General features: G+C 36.3%; 1 protein-coding gene across 1 annotated transcript in view; it reads right to left on the bottom strand.

The window, feature by feature from the left end:
• Positions 1-21,976, bottom strand: part of ADAM10 (ADAM metallopeptidase domain 10) — a 113,646-nt gene that overhangs the window by 45,875 nt on the left and 45,795 nt on the right. Inside the window, exons 4-6 of the mRNA XM_007458903.1 lie at positions 21,210-21,368; positions 8,193-8,293; positions 1,430-1,579 (exon numbers count right to left, since the gene is read on the bottom strand). Of these exons, the coding sequence (XP_007458965.1) occupies positions 1,430-1,579; positions 8,193-8,293; positions 21,210-21,368 (410 nt within the window). The remainder of the gene's footprint in view (positions 1-1,429; positions 1,580-8,192; positions 8,294-21,209; positions 21,369-21,976) is intronic.

Raw genomic sequence — 21,976 nt, 5'->3', positions numbered from 1 at the left:
AAGACACTTTTTTTTTTCTGTTTTTCACATCTCTTGAAACCCTAACTGCTCCTGCCAACCCATTCCTTACTGTTCACAATGTTTTCACCCTTACAACTTTATTGAGAGCTTGCTTAAAGTCCATCAATAATATTCTAATAACTAAAAATCAGCTAACCTTTATAATCATTCTTTCTTTTTTTCAGCATTACTGAGGTATAAATGACAAATAAAATGTAAGATATTTAAAATGTACATCATGATTTGACATACATATACAAATATACATTGTATATTTGACATACATATACATCGAGTCAATTACTTTGTAGTCATTCTCTTTGGTATCTCCACATATGACACTATTGGTTATGCATTTTGTTGGGAAACTTTGCTTATTCCTTGGCTAATCCTATTTTATCTCCTACCTCTTTAACTATTGTATTTTAGCCCATAGCTTCTCCTCGTCATCCTATTCACTATAAAGAGATTTTATCTCCCAGTTCCTTCCCTTTTGATTTCATTCTCTCCTTATTTTAACTATCTCTTTTGCACCCTTAAATTCCACACAGAAAGCTCAAGGCTAACCTCTCCCAAGCTCCAGTTCTACATTTTCAATACCCTATCATCACCATGTACATGGGCTTTTAAACGTGTCTAAAAGTGAGTTCATCACCACCAACAAAATGAGTTTACCATTTATACTAATGACACCTCCACCCTCTCAGTCTCAAATCCTTGGACTCAAAATGCATTCACCAAACTCTCACTGGATACCTTCAAAATGAAGGATATTTTGGGCTTCCCTGGTGGCGCAGTGGTTGAGAGTCCACCTGCCAATGCAGGGGACGCGGGTTCGTGCCCTGGTCCAGGAAGATCCCACATGCCGCGGAGCGGCTGGGCCCGTGAGCCATGGCCGCTGAGCCTGCGCGTCCAGAGCCTGTGCTCTGCAACGGGACAGGCCACAGCAGTGAGAGGCCCACGTACCGCAAAAAAAAAAAAAAAAGGATATTTTGAAGAGTGTCTCCAAAAAATTTATACTTCAATAAGACACAAGTGCAGATAGTAAGGTAACTTAGAAAGTGTTAAGTATAAGGAGAACACAGAATAGAAATTAAAGATTCTTATTGGAAAGACTCCTCTACCTTTCCCTCCTTTAAGACCACAAATGACAATTTGACCCTCTTTTCCAAGCTAAGCTCCCAGTGTCATCTGCTTCATAAAATCATTTTCTTACATCTCTCTTTAGAATGACACTAAAATATCCTAACTGGTCTTTCAGTTATGTGTGTTCTTATCTTACATATTTTCTCATATCACAACTGAAAATACATACTCTTTATTTTTCCAAAATGAGATATGCACTAACTTTAATTTTTAGAGGAATATACAGGTATAATGAAACAATATGAGAATATGAAAACTAAAATAGTACCAAAATTATAAATACCTGGGCAATCACAGCCTCTCGTGTTCCATAATATTTAAAAAACAGATGATCAGTCTGAATATAAAGCTGACAAGTATTTTTTTCAGCTGAAGTTGTACGTTTTTTCCTCAGGAGTTCTGGACCGTTAATAGCATGTTCTTCTTGAGGTGTCTATATGTCAAAAAGAGTCATTTCTAATCATCAGTATGCTTCACTATTATAATTTTATATAGTTAAGAATACACATTATAAACAATTTCACTTTCTACTTTATTATGTAAGACCATAGGTATTTCCTTGCACTGTTAAAAATTCTTCATAAACACCACTTTCAGTCTCATAACATTCTACTATATAGATGACTTATTTATTCAAGCAATTCTTTAACTTTGAAACATTTTCAAAACATACTATTTAATATGTAAATATAAAGCAAGTCTTACAGTAGTTTACAATACTTTGATGTCTTCCTCTACCTCACCTCTAATACCCAATCTATCACCCAGCCCTGTCAGATTTAGCTTCTAAATAGTTAGGGCATCTGCCCATTACCTCTAGCTCCATCACATTAGCCCAAGCCACCATCACTTATTACCTAGAGTATTGCAATCTGAGCGATGGGAATCTACCTCTATCCACTTCTGGCCTTCAATCTAATCTTCATACTGCAATCCTTTCAAAACACAATTTTGAAAATATTACCCACCTGCATTTGTATTTCAATGATTTCCTATGGCTCTAAGGATAAAGTCGTAAACCCTTTACATGCACCACCCAGTCAGCACTGCAGACTCTACTTACCTGTCCAGTTTCGTCCCATTCCATATTACTTCACAGAGAGACCCTACTACATTACCCAACTCTAGCTCTCTGTGCTACAGCTACATACGCCTTCTTTCCAACCCTCCAACACACGGTCTGCGTCCTGTCACAGTCTTTTGCACATGGTGATGCTGTCTCTCCTGATCTAGTTAACTTCTTTTCTTCAGACTTAGCAAAGACCAATTCACCCATCATACCACCTCACAGAACCATGTACCCATGTCCTTTACAGTTTATCATGTGGTTATTTGTTTATTTTCTGTCCCCAGCGCACCACCATTACTTCAACCACTAGAATGAGAGTTCTGGAAAGAAGAAATTATCTCGGTGTTTGCGCCTCACTATACTGCTATCAGCTAACACACACTTCGCAGGCAAACAGTAGACACTCAGTAAGTATTTGTTTAAAGAATTAACACTGCTATTGAATCCAAGCACTTAAACATTTGTTGACATCTAAAAGCACCATGTTAAGTGAATTTTGATGACAGAGTAATAGAGAATTCAACTTAAATTAATTAAATTTTAAGCCACAATTCCAAATTTACACTCACATTTTATAATTTCCTTCTCCCTTGACAACTCCATGTTTGACTGTTCTCTTAGTTACTGTCTTCATTGTACTTTTATCTATTTTCGCTCAGTACATCATTCTAGGATGGCAGTTACTGTTTCAGCACATTCCATTGTCTTCTGGTTTCAACTGTTTCCAATGAGAAATGAGCTGTCATTTTTACTGTTGCTTCTCTGAAGGTGACTAGACTTTTTTTATTGGTTGCTTTTAAGAGTATATTCTTTGGTTTTTAGACTTCCCTAATATTGTGCTAGTGTTATTTTCTTTGTGAAAGACTTTTCCTGCGCTAATTACAGGGTTTACTAAATTTGTTTGATATTCTCTGTCATATGTGGAATTCTCAGCCACCATCTGTTCCTATTTCACTCTCATTTTTTCTCCATCTGAGATATCAATTACACATACTTTAGACCTTTTTAATGTATCACCTATGTCTCTTAAAGCTCTTTTCTGTATTTTCTACACTTTTGCTTCTAAGTGGTTTACCCTATTTTTTTATGATGTACTATTCAAATCTAAGCCCGTCAAATTCTTCATTTCTGTTGTTATATTTTTCAATTCTAGAATTTCCATTAGGTTCTTTTGTTCATTTTCAATTTTCTGCTGAAATTTTTAATTTCCTCTTTATGTACTTGAACATATTATAAAGTCTGTATCTGTGTCTGATCATTTCATTATTCACATACCTTTAGGTTGTTTACATGTCTGACACCCCAGCTATACTGTAAGCTCTCTGAGGGTGTATACCTGTCATTTATTCTTGAATGGCTAATGTTTGATAAATAATTTTTTCCCTCTCACTCTTCCATCATGTTGTCTCATTTGCTAATGTGCTGATTATTTTGAACTGAGTGCCAGACAATGTGCATGGAAAACCATAGATATAATCTGAGGCTTCAAGTAATGATATCTTTCTCAAGAGAAGATCTGTTTTCGCTTCTGGCAGGCAATGAGCCTCGGTGCACTAGTAATCTTCGATTACCTTAATCCAATCAGAGATTAAGAAGATGTGGTGTGAAACTTTAACCCCTGTGAGGGGAGGCAGAACACTTTCTGATTCACCCTTACTTCTAGAGAGCAGCCCTTCATTCAAGATCCCAAACTGAAGTCCCGAAATAGTATATTTATCTTTAGCCTCAAGAATCTGGAGGGTTCTATTCAGCTTTTCAGTCTCTTAGCTACCTCCTCAGGAACTGGAAGATACAGCTAGAGAAAAGGTAGCCCCAGACGTCAGGCTCACCTTCCTGAGTGCCCTCTTTTTTCCCTAAGATCTGGTCCCACACTTCTTCACAGCTTTGTTATCTCTCCAATGCCTTCTAACAAATACCCACACATGCAGACACAAACATAACATATATTTTTTTAAATATTCGTATTTTGAGGTCACGTTGGTCTCTATTAGTTTTTCTAAACAGAAGGACTACTTCTCTATTTCTTGACAAAAATACTTTGTCCATGTTATGAATTGTGAATACTATCTCAAAGTTTGTAACTGTCTTCACTTTAAGGTGTCCTTTACTCTTAATTTTCATAGAGTGAAATACATCAATTCTTTATAGTCAAAGATTCCATGCCTTATTCAAAGTGTTTCTCTACTTCAAAATACAAAATACTTTTTAATATCTTCTTTTGTCAAGTGTCTTTTCAAATGCTTTTGCCCATTTTTTAATTGAGGTTTGACCATTTTTTAAAAACTGAGTTATAAGAGTTCTTGTTACATTCTGGAGAAGGCTTCTGTCAGATATATGTACTGCTGACATTTTTCTCACAGTCTGTGGCTTCCTTTTACATTTTCTTAACTGTATCTTTTAAGAAGTTTTTAATTTTGACAAAGTCGAGCTCGTAATCTTTTTCGGCAGGGTATTTTTGTGTCCTAAGAAATTGTTGTCTATTCCAAACTCACAAAAATTTCCTCCATGTTTTTATCTAGAAGTTTACGTTTTAGCTTTAAGCATACAGATTTATTATCCGTTTTGAGTTTATTTTTGTATAAGGTGTAATGGTATAAGTTGAGGTTCTTTTTTTTTATGGATATACAATTGTTCCAGTACTATCTGTCAGACTGCTCTTTCGTCCTTTAAATTACCTTGGGACTTTTGTGAAAATCAACTGGCCAAATGGATATGGACTCTCTATTCTGTTCCATGACCTGTAAGTCTATCCTGAGGTCAAGATGACACCATCTTGATTACTGTAGCTTTATAGAAAATCTCAAAATCAGGTAGTATAAGTCCTCTAGCTTTTGTTCTATAGAACAACATAGAAAATTGTTTTGGCTATTCTAGGTCCTTTACATTTCCATTATAACTTTGAAAATCTGTTTGTCAATTACTAGATAAATCCCCACTAGGGGATTATATTTGGTTCTTTTATTATAATTACTATTCTCTTTGTTTTCATAGTTTTTTGAACACATTAATATTAGTTGTTTCAAAGCCCTCATGTGCTAATGCCTGTAATTTCTAGTCTGTTTCTATCTGGGTGGTTTTTTGTTCTGATTATGGATCACCTTTTCCAACTTCTTGAGCTTCTGGTCATCTAGCAATGTTTTCTGAACATCTGACATTCTGAATGCTACATCGTTGAGTATCTGCATTCAGTGTCCTTCTTTAACAAGTATTATTGAGCTTTGTTCTGACAGGCAACTAATTTACTTGAAAATCACCTTGATCTTTCTGAAGCTTGGTCTTTCAGCTTAGTTAGGACAGATCTGGAGTAGCCTTTAGTCTAGGGTGAGATTAGCCTACTCCAAGCATGGCTTGGGATCTCTACCAAGTACAATTTCTGATTCTTGTTTCAGTTCATAGATGCCTCAGTAGTTTTTCTTTCTCGGGTAGTTTTCTCATAGAATCTCACCCTGTGCATGCACAGCTTGGAATCCGGCTAAGATTCAAGGCGACCCCTGTGCAGATATCTAGAGCTTTTTTTCAGCATAGCTCTCTCCTCTCAGGTACTATGTCCATAAATCCAGATACCTCAGCCTTCCAGAACCTGAACGTATCTCTTCAATTGTGCAACAGTGCTGTGCACTTCTTACTCTTCTTGAAATGCCCTTCATTGTGCCATTCCTAAAATTTTGCCTCCAGTCAAAAAGTCAGGGAGGGCTTCCCTGGTGGTGCAGTGGTTGAGAGTCCGCCTGCCGATGCACGGCTGGGCCTGTGAGCCATGACACCTGAGCCTGCGCCCCGCAGTAGGAAAGACCATGGCAGGGAAAGGCCCGCGGCCCGAAAACAAAAAAAAAAAAAAAAAAAAAAAAGTCAGGGAAATCACAGAGATACTTATTTCTCCTCTCTCAGGTATCTCAATCCTGTACTGCCTGTTGGCCAATATTTGAAAACAATTGTTTCTTTCTTCTGTTGTTCTTGTTTTGTTTTCCAGTTGTTTTTTGCAGGATGGCTAGTTGGATACCAGTTACTCTATCACAGCTGGAAAGGGAAATCTCTACTTACTTGTTCTAAGAGTTTCAAAGTTTTCATTTTAGTACTTTATAGAGTTTTGTTTTGTTTTAAATATAATGTGAGATGAAGATCCAACTTCATTTTTTCCAAATGGATAAACATTTTCTCTGGCTCCATTTATTCAATAGTCTCTACTTTCCTCCCTGATTTGAGATTTCACCTCTACCACATAACGAAGTTTCATATACGTATGGATCTCTTCCTGAGCACTCAATTTTATTCCTCTGGTCAATTCATACATCCCTATGCTGAAAGTACACTCAATTACTAGAGTCAGTCTTAATATCTTCCAGGGTAAATCTCTCTTTCCTGTTCATCACCTTCAGATGGGCCTCATTTCTTCTTAGCCTTCACTTTTCCTTGTAACATTTTAGACCCATCAAGTACTGTGAAAAATCATGTTGTAATTTGTATGGAATTGCACTGAATCTACAAATCAATATGGGGAAAATTAATGTTTTTATATTAGGTATTATGTTCCATTTTATATAGTATATCTCTCCATAATAAAATCAATCATCTGTAACATTTCTTATAAAATTTTGTAATTTTCCTTAGACAGGTCTTATAATTCTTTGTTACATTTATTCTTTGATACATAATATTCTTGATATTATTTTTAATGGTGTCCTCTCTTACATGACATTTCTGGTGGCCTGCTGCTAATATAAAAAAATACAACCTACATCTGTATATTAAATGTTGTGTCTAGCCACTGTTAAACTGTATTATATCTAGCAATCTATACTCTCAGCCTCTCTATCCACATTGCCGATACCTTAGTACAAGCCACTATCACTTCTCAACTGAATAACTGCAACAACTCCTAATTAGTCTCCTTGTCTCTAGTTTTGCACCTCACTCTGAAGTGAAGAATTCTTTACTGGTTTTGCTATCTCTCTGGCCTTGTATATACTGTTCCTCCTCTTTCCATCTCTTCACAGTCAACCTAAGTTCTTTTTCTTTTAGTTTCTGATTATTGTCCTCAAACACTTGCAAGGCTAGGTTAACTAGTCTTCTTGTGTGTAGAATATCATCCTTTGCTTAATCTTCTTCCATTTCTTACTATCTTCAATTTTTCTGTGTCTCCAATTAAACTATAAACTTTGTGAGGACAAGCCTTTATCTTAATTTCAACATATTCCCAGAACCTATCACAGATCTTCTGACATATGGGAGATCAATACAAAATTGTTCAATGAATACAAGAAGAAAATCTCACTTAAAGACCCATTTGAAATGGTATTATTTATGCCATTTTGCAGATCAAGAAACATACAAATCTGCATTTGTGACTCAAGAAATGTTAATCCATGCTACTACTTTTAGAAAGGATGTTCAAAATATATGATGTTTTATTATAAAAATAAAGTTTTTAAAATTTTAAACTTGTGTTTTAAATAACCATAAAACTACTACCTATAAATGAAATAAAGGAGGCCAAAAAAAGAATAAAACGTCAACAGTCAATGGCAGAAAAACTTACAATTAAAATATAAAAAGTATGATGATTTTTCTTAGGGTAACTAACCATCTTGGTTTGCTTAGAGACACATGATTTTCAATGTTAAACTGGAGAAGTCTCAGGCAAACCAGGGGAAGGTGGTCACTCTAATTTTCATATTAATACAAACATATTTATACAAAATACATGTTCAGACTGGATATTTTTTAATTTTATGATAAAACATGTAAGAGAATATTTTGGACACGTTATGTTTTTTGGGTCATGCAGATTTGTACTCAAATTTCAGCATCACACCTTTATTATAAGTAAGTTACTTGGCCTCTTTGAGCATTAAAAAATATAAATATTTCCTGATGGCAGTATAAATCTTTTAGAAATCCTAGAACATACATTTTTAATGCAGAAACACATACCCAAGTTCACTTCCATTTCTTAAACACAAGTTTGTATTAAAATCCTTACCTGTGTTACTTCTTCCACACCAGTCATCTGGTACTTCCTCATCCTTTCAAATACTGAGTGATCTGCACAGCCCCCCTGTGGACCATACTTATGGGGATAGTCTAAAACACAAAGAAGAAATGTTATTACTGTCACACGTTTAGGTACTACCAATTATCTTATAAATGAAAATTTAACTGTCATAATTAATGAAAGCCATAAATGCTTATTGGGCTCCAATGGGAAAGGCATTATGCTAGACATTCTACTTTTAAAACCTGGCAGGTTCTGAAGTTCTCCTTCAACATCATTGGTCTCTAAGTTTTTGTCATATGAATGATTTGTGAATTCTAAAAAAAAAACAATAATCATTCTTTATTCTGCGTTTAACTTTCCCAACCTGTCCCGCTTCAGATAGAGCATTTTAACACTGCAATTTACTTCATTTTGTAATTTATAACTTTCCGTTCAAACACATTAAATTTCTTATTCTGCAAATGTACAAAGCTACCTCAATTTGAACTACAGTTAGGCAAATATATCATATTTGGTTTGAATTCCTTCAATGAATACCAACTAGTCATAAGGGAAAGTAACCTAGAAACATGCTCCATGGCATAGTAAAAGCAGAGTAAGTTTAAATTTCTTCAATGTGTAATTCAAGTGAATGCTTTACAAAGCAATAACTATTTTATTATCACTTGTTTTCCCTTTATAATTAAACAGTGATTAATTTAGCCTTAACTGAATTGTTTCTATTTCCAGACAGCTGTTCAATTTAGTGTAGTCATTTAAAAGTTTATTCCACTCTCTCAAACTTCACATACTTCCCTTGTTAAGGTTCTCCTCAGTTCATGAACATATTTTATAATTCAATCTACTACCCATAATTAAGAGAACTATAAAATAAAATAAATAAATATAGAGACATGGGTTAGAGGGGAAGAACTGAAACATCCTTAAGTAGCATATAGTTATAATGCATAGAATTATAATTAGAAACACTGTTTCTTAAGTAAATCTAGAACCTGAAGTGGACACTAGTGACCTATTTCACTGGAAATACTAACTAAATATCACAATACAAATCTAAACTGGCAGGTAGCAGGTAGGGGTTATGGACAACCTACTTACATTGATATAACAGCTCTGATTTAAACGTTAGTTTTTACCAGAGGTCAAGATTGCAATAGCTGTAAAATTCCAACCAATAAATGTGGAAGAAATGATAGATTTAGGGACTTCCCTGGTGGCGCAGTGGTTAAGAATCCGCCTGCCAATGCAGGGGACATGGATTCGAGCCCTGGTCCGGGAAGATCCCACATGCCACAGAGCAACTAAGCCCGTGCGCCACAACTACTGAGCCTGTGCTCTACAGCCTGCGAGCCACAACTACTGAAGCCCGCACGCCTAGAGCCCGTGCTCCGCAACAAGAGAAGCCACCGCAGTGAGAAGCCCACACACAGCAACAAAGAGTAGCCCCCGCTCTCAGCAATTAGAGAAAACTCGCATGCAGCAGTGAAGACTCAATGCAGCCAAAAATTAAATAAATGAATAAATAAATTTATTTAAAAAAAAAAGAAATCAAGGGGGAACCCCAGAACTCTCCCTGTTCTTAGGAAGACATTCCCTTGACCCTCACCTAAACACTCACAGCTATCTACCACTTCCTGCCTTGGGAACATCAAGACTATTTTCATTGGGGCTCAGCTTTTATAGTCATGAGACTACACCACCAAGTACTCCAATTTACTATAAGTTTTTGCTGCCTCCAATTCACTACTTCCCTCTATTACCTTATTTATAGCTTCTAACTCACTGTCACTCTCTCTGGTACCACCCCATCATAATTCTTAGTGATTTCAACATTCATGGGGATGATCCTTCCAATACACTCATCCTACCTTTTCTCCAACTGTCTTCTCCTACCTCAATTTCTGAAACCCCTTCTTAATCGCAAATTCCTCATCCTACTTTCTTTCCACCACTCATCTTTTCAGAACACTCCCTTTAGACTCCAGCTATCCTTTGACATCTCAAAAACCCTTCAATCCACCTATGCTACCACCCTGTTCACTAGTGGATATTCTCTTTCTCCTTATTCAGTCTAAATTCCATAGTCAATTATTATTATAATTACTCCACTGCATTTACCTTAAACTCCCTTGCCACCACCCCACTCCCAACTCTCCACCAAAACCTGTTTAAATTCAGCTCTCTACCTATACCGCTCCAGTTGAATGGGGCTGGAGAAGCAACTGGTAACTATAACTATTCTCATTCAAAAATTATTATCTGTAACCTCAAGCAGTTCCTTTATGCCACCTGACAATGATAATGTATTTCCAGAGTCCCTTCTCAATCCTATTTCACTGTTGAAATACAGGCAGTCCCCGCTTTACCACAGTATCACAGGCAGTAAAATTGACCATGCAAGCTGAAACTATGCAAAGTGATCTTAATAATCAATGGGGAAAATTACAACTGCTCCATGACCTTCAAAATTTTTTGTCAAACTACTGAAACTCTCTTGTTATTTATAAATGTGTAGGGGAATTAAAAAATAAAACTATGATCTATATAGTATACTATAATTTAAAACATTAGAAACATCAAAGGACTTCCCTAGTGGAGCAGTGGTTAAGAATCTGCCGGCAATGCAGGGGACATGGGTTCAAGCCCTAGTCTGGGAAGATCCCACATGCCGTGGAGCAACTAAGCCCATATGCCACAACTACTGAGCCTGCATGCCACAACTACTGAAGCCTACATGCCTAGAGTGTGTGCTCCACAACAAGAGAAGCCACCGCAGTGAGAAGCCCGCACACCACAACAAAGAGTAGCCCCTGCTCGCCGCAACTAGAGAAAGCCCTCGTGCAGCAACGAAGACCCAACACAGCCAAAATTTAATTAATTTTTTTAAAAAAGAAACATCAAAAATTGAATATTTAAAAGAACCAGTGTTTTGTTTCTTTGTAAATTTTATCTTATATATCATAAATTTTATATATGCTTCAAAATCTGTCAGCACAAAACTCTCCCAATAGAAAAAAAGGAATCGAGTATAAAATGTTTCCCATATAGTTTCAAAACTTCTAAAAGAGCCTATTTTCCCTGGTCACCACATTAACTATGAAAATGGACAATGACATTTTCCCTCTAAAATTACTGACAATATAATCCCCATTTCTAGAAAAAGCCTTTGTTCAACTAATGAATAAGCCCTCATTGAGATGCTAAATCATAGGATGCAACTGCAGTTCCCCAGAAAAGGCCAAACAGCATATTCTTTCACAAAGAATGAGTCATTGGCGTAGAATATTCAGCTTATTTAAAACAAAGATCAGCTTTAAATCTAAGGCCTTTCTTCCAGTTCCTCTGCATGCCAACCTCTTGCTTCTGTTTTGTTGTAGGAAGCACAGATATAAATAATACATATATTGTGATACCACCTCAAGCAGGAAATAGCTCTAGTTAACTCTCAATCATCCACTCCAGGAAGGGGGAATATTTACAGTACAGATCATCTGCCCAACAGATGCGTAAAACACCCACTTCTCACTACAGACTAACTAGACTAGACTTTTATCTCCTCACTACTCCCAGCAAGCCATCCCTCCCTCAACGTGACTGCCAGGTTAGGAATTTGACTGCAGAGTCCAAAGCATTAGCTATGAGATAACTCTCTAACCATCAAAACTTGGTGTAATTCCTCCAATGACACACTATGACTCACTAAATTCAATCAAATGACCCAACTTTTATGATATTCATTGAATTTAAAAGACACTGATTCCACAGACACTGTACCAAAAGCTGATTTGCTAGGTATCTGAAGGGTAGGTAGGTTGGGTGCTTGCCCATGAAAATGCCATTGACTCCCAAAGTTGCCAAAAATCCACAAGGATTCATTGAGACAGTAAAAAGACGAGCAGACTTTTTGTTTTCTTTAAGGAGAGATGATGAGTGTGGAGGAATGGACGGATGGGTCAAGAAGCCCCCAAATACCCTTCCCCCTTCCAATTTCAGTGGACAGAGGTCGCTTTCTCCCTAGTGCCCCTTTCTCCCCATCCCCCACAACCAGTCTCTGGGGAGGGTGGGGAGAGCAGGGAGAGAAGGGCATAGTATGAAGGACAGTAAGCTAAAGACGGTCCCCTTTTCAACATGCACTCACAACCGTGCTCTCACAGGAAACAGAAACTCAGAGCTGGTCCAGGCATGTCCCTTCCCACCCTTGTTTTTTAAGAAAGGTTAGTGTTGGGGGCCAAGGGAATCACGGCCATCAGGTCAAAAGGAGAAATGTTGCTCTATTATTCTGATCAGGAGACTGTAAAGTGCATTAGGACAGAAACTTTGCCCTGTTCATCACTGTATCCAATGTATCTGAAAGTGTCTTGTACAGATTAGACACTCAAATGATAAATAAATGTATTAAGAAAAAAAAATGATAAGCAAGACCTAAAGGGCTATTCACCAAAATGCTAACGGTGGTGGATACACTTCATCTTCTACTTAATTCACAAGCAAAAATATCTATTTTATATAGTCATTTGATAATCAGAAAAACCAAAAATATTTCTAGCTTTAGAGGAAAAGTAGTTTGGAATCATCAAATTTTAGAAGAAATAAGAAGTATTAATGATCTACATACTCACTTTATAACATGAAGAAAATGACACCCAGAAAAGGTAAAGTTACTTACTTGCATAAGGTCACAAAGCTATTCTCAAACTTCATCCTGATTTCCCTTCAAACCACTTTCTCATACAAATGCCATGCCTCAGTTCTGACACATTAACCTCTTGTGCTTTTTCCTTACCATGTCTCCCACTAACTTGTGTGATCTTTTTTTTTTTTTTTTTGCAATACGCGGGCTTCTGACTGTTGTGGCCTCTCCCGTTGGGGTGCACAGGTTCCGGACACGCAGGCTCAGCGGCCATGGCTCACGGGCCCAGCCGCTCTGCGGCACGTGGGATCTTCCCGTATTGGGGCACGAACCCGTGCCCCCTGCATCGGCAGGCGGACTCTCAAATACCGCGCCACCAGGGAAGCCCAACTTGTGTGATCTTAAGCAAATGAATTAAACTCTGCAACAGTTTTAACTAGTTGATCTACAAGGTCACCTTTTTTTAAAATATTTTTTCATTTTTTGGCTGTGCCACACAGCATGTGGGATCTTAGTTCCCTGACCAGGGATCAAACCCGCAACCCCTGCATAGGAAGCACAGAGTCTTAACCACTAGACCGCCAGGGAAGTCCCCTACAAGATTGCCTTTAAGTCCATGATTCTGCAGGGGAACAAAATTTGCCACCCCATGTCTCTCTCTGGCATAAGGATTATTTTAGACTGATTATTTTTAAGAAACAGAAGACTCAGGAAGTCTTTCTTTTTACCTGCCCTTTAACTGCCTAGAAGAATTTAGATAAAGGGGCTGGTTCAGGAACAGCACTATCAACAGAGAGATCTACAAAGAAAATGGGCTAGGTGTGGTAGGAGGAACTTGGCAGGGCCCGGAGACCAAGTCCTCTCTGTGTCCCCTTGTCCCTGCATGGCAGAGCAAACATTCATTTACCCAACATTTGCTTTTCCATCTTCCTATAATTTTTTTCCTCCCCCTTGAAGTACCAAACCCCTAGCACCTTCTCTCAAATGCCATATAAACCTCAATTGCCTAACTGGGGGCTCATTTTTCTGATGGAGACCTCGTACATACATAATTAAATTTGATTTTCTCCTTTTAATCTGTCTCATGTCAATTTAATTCTTAGACCAGCTAGAAGAACCTAAAAAGGGCAGAGGGCAATTTTTTCCTTCCCCAGCAATTCTAAGCCTCTACAGTTGCTGAAAGCAGTAAAATCCACATCAGTGAATTTCTCATCTAATGAATATAAATATAAGATAACAAGATTGCTTATGGAGATTATCTAATCTCCAAATTTATAAACCATGAACAGAATTTAACATTTTTATAATAAATCTTATATCACAATGTAAAGCAGCTCTTTACAGGGCCCAAGTCCTAGACCAATGTCCTCAGGCACACCCACAAGGTCGCTAGCATAAAACATCAAGCATTGAATTGTGCTAGAAGAGACGTGAAAGACCTAGTTTTAGCGCCTCTTATCCCTAGTACATACACACATATATACTCAATGTTACTTCTACTAGTTTTTCTGTAACTCATCACTCATAAAAGTTGAACCTAAAATGTAAATTTACTCTATTTTTCAGTAGGGAAGATAGCCACACTTCTGCAAAATCAACAATGATTCCAAAAATAAAGCCTTAGCTTTCTCCTAATCTTTTTTTTAATCTTCACAATAATTGTCTTTACCGTCATTAAGTCCCTTGACTTTAGCCACCTTTAAACAAGTCTCCACTAACTTACGATGTAACTAAAAAGTACTGCAGTAAAAGCCAGGAAACATGCATCCTTGCCATGAAAATATCTTGCCCAAGTTGCTTAAGACTCTTTAGGCTTCAGTTTCCATCATCTTCAAACTTAGCGTTTAGCACTAATTCTAGTCCCTTTTGCAATCATAATAAAGTTACAGAATTCTACTGAATTCAGAACTACATCAATCTTCTGGTCTATTCCAGAAAACTCTATTTTCCATGAACAGTTTGCTGATGAGGTATGATGAAGAAACAATGCCCCCCAAAAGAAAATCCCTATTTTTTAAATGCATATGCTTGTGAAGTCTTAATTTAAAACTTTCAAATTCATTCTTCTTACTACCACATCAAATGTCTATAAACTTTTTCCAAACTCTCAAAACATATGACTTGACAGTATAATGACAACTTATTAAAAACTGCATCTTTAATGCAATATTCAGATGAACAATGAATTAATTTTCTTATTCAATCTGTTTGTAAAAACATCTCAAACACTGCAAAACACAATCATGAGGTGATATTTCTTGGAAAAAAAGAACAAAATTTCCAAATATAATTTTACTTTCTAGGATGAGTTTTAAAGCTGTTTTACAATATGAGCTTTGTTATTTTTAAATAATCTTATGTTTCTGAAATGATCATTACGCAGCCAAAATATTTTCTATTTATGTTTTTAAATAAATATATACACAAATATATATTGGGTTGGCCAAAAAGTTCATTTGGGTTTTCCGTAACATCTTACGGAAAAACCTGAATGAATATTTTGGCCAACCCAATACATATGGTAACCAATCGGAAAACATCTTGATCTAAAGTGTTCGCAACTTGAGTCTTATTTACATAAATAAAACAAAATAAACTTTGATTGAATAATATGAAAGGGCTGGGCATATTTTCTCCAAATTCTGCAAAAAGAATTACACCCCTCACTGTCTCTTTTTAATCTGCTTTTTTAAATGTTTTCCCAATTAAATAGCTCACATTTCTAATTAAATATTTTTCATATAGCTACCATTTCTCACAGACTTCTCAACTTTTCTTCATTTGTGCCTGTGAACTATTTGGAGAAATTATATTTCCCTAGAGATTAACCCAGAAAAAAAAAAAAAGCAAAAACAGAGTCAACAATGCCACTCAATTCTTATATTTCTTTTAAATACTGTCACTTTGCTTAAGAAAATTAAGTATTTAACATCAATGCTAAGTAAAACATGAATTAAAACATACAATATAGAGATGAGTTCTGAAGTCATGGGCACTTCCTATCATAGTCTTAAGCCATTCTGCTACTGAATTATCAATCAGAACACTCCATTCCTTAATCTTTCCAAGTGTCTACCACAGTTTGTCACAACTCCATACACATAAGCACATTTCCAAGCTCAGACTGGACCTTAAGCACATATAGAAACTTTCCATGATAATCCTCAGAATTTCCTGGTACCTCTGGAAGGAAAATGTGACAATCTAACAATGTCATATTTGAACAATGCTAGTCATTATGAATACTTTCCAATTCAATTCTTCCTTTCCTCTTTTCCTTCTATCCTTTGTCCCTCCTTTCCACTAACAGTGACACAAAAGGAGTTGGAAGTCTTAGTGACTATGACCAAACTCATTTACATCCACAACTTCAAAAACACAACATGAAACTAACTGATTTTTTTTAAGGTTTATTAAAAGCAATATCCTGAAGTTTCACAAATGAAGAGGCTTCTACCGGAAGGAGGCCTTCACCTTGAAATGGTTAAGTAAAATTTAACAGTCTCAATTTTTCAGAGCAAGAAATAAGGGGTCTTCCCATTGAAGCACAAGAGAAAAAAGTGATAAGTACAGTTACAGCTAGCACACAGGCTGAAAGTAAGAGTAACCTACTATTGATACAATACTATGAGGCACAGGCAAATTCAAGCTCTTTGGGCTTTCCTATACCACCCAAAGGAAAATAAATAATCTAAAGTGAAAGAATAAACCTAAACACTCTTACTCTGTGGCTTCATGTATTTATCTAAAATATCTTTTAGTTCAGAAACAAAATATTTCTTTTTAAGTACAGCATGGGAAAATTGCTTATACCTTTGCCTCTCAGAAAGGTAGTATACAAAAGGGTGCAAAGATCCACTATTTACAACTAATGATTCCAAGCAATCATACAGTCATTCCTAAAAGCTATTCATATTACTAAGACTAGCAGTATAGTTTATGGGACAATGTTTTTCCCAGTTTCTTTAAAATAAACTGGGCCAAGAGGCAGAGGACTAAATGGTATTCTTACCCTGTCATAACTGTTCACACTTCTATGTCCTAGAAGAGAGTGTTTTTTACCACTAAGTATAGATTGAACAAGTATGAATTTTAAGCTGATAACTACATGTAGTTATCACCTTCACATCTAACTGGATATCAAAGCATCTAGAAGTTATTAAATATTTTCACTGAAAACTGTCTCTATGTTCTGGTACAGCATCAGAAGCCATTCCCTAAGGTTCTCCAGAATATCAGTATCATTTTCCATGGCGGTTTCATATATTCATGCCTAGAGTTGCAAAAACAGTATTAAGAGGAGGGTAGCCAAATTCTCATCAGGATTCCTATCCAAAGTTGGCGTGCCTCCCCTGTCATTTGCTTCCGCTGAAAATAACAAATACAGGGACACCAAATTCACTCAAGCATATACACAATGATCTAAACAGCCATGCAGTACTTTAGCTGTAAAAATAAATTATTGGCACTTAAGCAAATTATATGAAAATAATAATAACATTATTATTAAATAATAAAGGGACATCCTCTCCCTTTTAATTACTTATAAAATAAAGCATCCATTGCTAGATATGTTAAGGAAAGAATTTGGCTCTAAACAGCAATAGATGCAAATGTGTGATTTCAGGGAGGCTTACAGATTTCAGAAAAGACCCAGAAATCCTTGGAATAATGGCAGTGAGAATTTACAGCTTTCTTCCAGGAGTGAAACAGAAGACACATGGTTAAGAACACGAGATCCGGGCTTCCCTGGTGGCACAGTGGTTGAGAATCTGCCTGCTAATGCAGGGGACACGGGTTCGAGCCCTGGTCTGGGAGGATCCCACATGCCGCGGAGCAACTAGGTCCGTGAGCCACAACTACTGAGCCTGCGCGTCTGGAGCCTGTGCTCCGCAACAAGAGAGGCCGCCATAGTGAGAGGCCCGCGCACCACGATGAAGAGTGGCCCCCGCTTGCCACAACTAGAGAAAGCCCTCGCACAGAAACGAAGACCCAACACAGCCAAAAATAAATAAATTAATTAATAAACTCCTACCCCCAACATCTTAAAAAAAAAAAAAAGAACATGAGATCCACAATCAAGTGACATAAGTTTTCTAAGGCTTAGTTTCCTCATCTATAAAGTGGGGATAATATGTGTGCCTATATACCTCACAGGGTTATTGTGAAGATTAAACAAAATAATGTAAGCAAAGAACTTTATATGGTGCTGGTTACACATCAAAGAGAAATAACTACTTGTACTACCACTAATACTATTAGAACCTTAGGTATTCTACACAGAGAGGTTAAAGGGTCAATTAAAAGTAAATTTACAGCTTCCCTGGTGGCGCAGTGGTTGAGAGTCCACCTGCCGATGCAGGGGACACAGGTTCGTGCCCCGGTCTGGGAGGATCCCACATGCCACGGAGCAGCTGGGCCCGTGAGCCACAGCCGCTGAGCCTGCACGCCCGGAGACTGTGCTCCGCAACGGGAGAGGCCACAACAGTGAGAGGCCCGCGTACCGCAAAAAAATAAATAAATAAATTTAATCTAGACAAATACCATGTGGTTTCACTTACATATGGAATCTTAAAAAAAAAAAAAAAAAGAAAACAAAACAGAAACCAAGTCATAGATACAGAGAACAAACCAGTGGTTGCCAAATGGAAGGGGAGTAGGAGACTGGGCTAAATAAGTCAAGGAGATTAAAAGGCACAAACTTCCAATTATAAAATAAGTAAGTCGTGGGAAGGTAACATACAGCATAAGGAATACAGTCAATAATACTGTAATAATTGTGTATGGTGACAGATGTTACCAGACTTATCGTGGTGATCATTTCATAATGTATTTAAATGTCAAGTCACTATGTTGCACACCTGAAGCTAACATAATATTGTATGTCAACGATATTTCAATTAAAAAAAAGTACATTTATCTAGCCATCCTCTGGAAGAGCAGTAGGCAAACGACAGCCTGCTAGATATATGAGTCCTTTTGTTTGGCATAAAAGCTAAAGATGGTTTTCACATTTTCAAATGGTGGGAAAAAATTAAAAGAATAATATTTTGTGTCATGTTAAGATTACATGAAATTCAAATTTAAGTGTCAGTAGGTTTTATTGGAACATAGCCATGCTCGTTCATTTACATATTTCCTATTGCTGTTTTCATACTACAATGGCAGAATTCAGCTGCAACAGAGCAAATATGACCCACAAAGACAAATTATTTACTATCTAGACCTTTACAGAAAAAGTTTGCCAACCCTTGGTCTAGAATCTAGACTAGAGCAACTATTTAAAAACTAAATGGTTAATACATGGGTACTTTCCTTTTGTAGTTAACTCGACAGATTTTCAGATAGTTTTTCAAAAGTAAATGTCTAAATCTGCAAGCATTAAAAATTCTGTTTAAGGCAATTGCTTCCCATACTCTTATCCTCATATTATTACATTTCCATTTACCAGAAGAAGTTACAAACAAAATCACTCTAATTGCTGTTTTTAGGCTCTAATACCACTACTGGCATGTAATAACAAGCAGAATGTGAAAAGATCTCCTTACCATGAATGTACGTTTACCAAAACAAGTAAGAGTTAAGCACTGAAATCAATGGTAAAGTTAAATGCCAAAAGGAACAGAAAACTAAGTTGCATCCAATGTCACTGATTCTGCAAGCTAACTCATCACCTTTGGGAAAAAAGAAAAGGCTGAAATAAAGGGAGATTTTTGAAAATTACTATAAGATACAAAGTGAAAGAAATGCAATTATATGATGAGGAAGAAACAGAAATATGAAAAAAGAGCAGAACATTCTTAAACTACATACAAGTAGATAAGAGAAGAAATGAAACGAGAGAGAAGACAAAACAACAGAAATCATAAAAAGCAGAATAAACACGTTGAAAATACTTATAAGACATAGAAAGCAAAGGAAAATGTTTGATTACAATATCATGGGAAGGAAATCATCAGTTCAAAACCTGTCAATCATTTCTTCCTCTCTTTTCTTTCCCAAAGGTCTTGTTTGATTTTGAGAAAACATTATAGGGAAAATGTTGCAGGACTTTATTAAGTATCAGTGAAGAAACTGCTGCAGAGATAAATGATATCTGAAATGTTAAAGGAGCAAAAGAAACAGAAACTGCAGTTGGAGAACTTACACACCCTGATAGGGGAGGTAAACCTGCAAAATGATTAAATTACTCAGAAAATTACAAAGTAACATACAAATGAAGTAGATGATAATTCTACTGGCAGAAAGAAAGGAAGGCAAAGGAATTCATACTCTAGCTTGTGAAGGAAGACTGTAGCTTGGAGCTTGAGGAGAGTCTAAAATACCAGGAGGGGAAATTGGAAAAGTAATCAAATAGGGATGAGCAAAAATGTGCACAAGTAGCATTAACGAATTTATGATTTAACAAGTAGCCAAAATCATAAATGTATTCTATCTGGAATAATTATGCTATTTTCTATAGTAATCGAGCATTAGAGATGACAAGCAAGTTGGACAGACTTAAGTACAGAAACTGTCAGAGCTGATAAAGCAAGAAGTCGACATGGTTAACACTTTCCAGTACATTACCAGGGGTGAGAATGAAATTACTGACAACAAATTTCTATATGTAGAAGGAAAATGAAGCCTGGAAGCTGCCAAATAAGGAAAATAGGCAAAAACTGACAGACTACTCTTACTACAGTCAAAAATAAAATATGAGTATTCAAGAGGCCTGTGAATTAGAGGAATGTATTTCTGGGTCATTTCATTACAGCATTCTCGTGATTAAATGACTATGGATATACAGACAATGGTAGAATGAAAAAGGGAAGTCTAAATACATTTTCTATTCTTAAAACACAGAAAAAGAACTCTCCCAACAAATTACCATCACATAAAGACCACGGTCGAGAACAAAATCCATAAAGATAAATCTGAAGTCTTACCAAGTGGAAGTCATTTCAAGATTCCAAAAAGAAATACTCAAAAGGCTTAGAAATTACAAAAATATCTAAAATATTCTTTAAATACTATGCAAATATCCACACTGAAATTTACATAAGAAGATGATGCTTCAGTAGGCCACACACACAAAGGTGTTACAGCATTAAATGACTGGATGATATCACAATATAGAATTTGCAGTTCAATTGGAGTTGATTGACTCATAGTTCAAACAGAATTGGTTGTAGCATATCAACAAAGTAGTACCAGCACAGACTGACAACGATATTGTCTCAACAATATAGATCTATTCTTTAATTGAGATTTTAGTTGTGAAACTATTTTCTAGCCTGATTAACAGCTTAGGAAAGAAAACAGCTCAGGTTTCATTTGCCTCCACATAGTTTTAACTATTTATATACTCTTGGCAAAATTTAAGTACTTACTAATATCATCTTCATGATAAATGACAGAGTGAAATGGCAGAGTGCGGTCTTTAATATATCTGTCTGCTGGCTCAACATAAAATGTGCCACCACGAGTCTGAATGAATCCTTCAAATCTTCCATCAATAACAGACCCATGGCTAAAACTTCCTTCTTCACCTATTAATGAAAGCCACAAACTCTTAAAAATTTGATTTGCACATGAATGTTAAATTCATTCTCCTTTATAAAGCCATTCTTATGTATTGAGAAAAAAACTAAATACAAATTTACCGGGGAAATTAATTTTCACATGAAACATATCAACCTGAATGTGAACAACAACTGGAACTTAGTTAAAATATATACAGTATATATATAGTAACAATAATGAAAAATGGAACATCAGTCTTGCTGACAATCAAATTCCCAGAACCTAGCACAGTGCCTGGCATGCATGCAATAGTCATTCAAAAAAATGACTTAAATAAACTTAGAGGCAAGCAGATACACTGATAAAATATATACTTTCAAAATAAAGATATTAAAGTATCTTTTGAATTTCTACTCTAATTGCCATAAGAAAAAATTTCCTTTCCCACCTAGTATATTCTGCACGAACCTTTTAGCTTCCTTACCACCAGTAGGTTTTATAAATACATTTTAAAAATAAGACAGTATTAAATATTTCAGAAGCAATTTGAACAAAAGTATGCCAACAATTCTTTCTGAGATATTGGAAAAAGGTTCATGATAGTGTCCCATCAATTATACTTCTTTAGGGAAAG

This window comes from Lipotes vexillifer, unplaced genomic scaffold (genome assembly GCF_000442215.2).
Source record: "Lipotes vexillifer unplaced genomic scaffold, Lipotes_vexillifer_v1.1 scaffold102, whole genome shotgun sequence".
Classification (NCBI taxonomy): domain Eukaryota; kingdom Metazoa; phylum Chordata; class Mammalia; order Artiodactyla; family Lipotidae; genus Lipotes; species Lipotes vexillifer.
The sequence above is the reverse complement of the archived record's forward strand: the minus strand, read 5'-3'. Positions and strand labels throughout refer to the sequence as shown.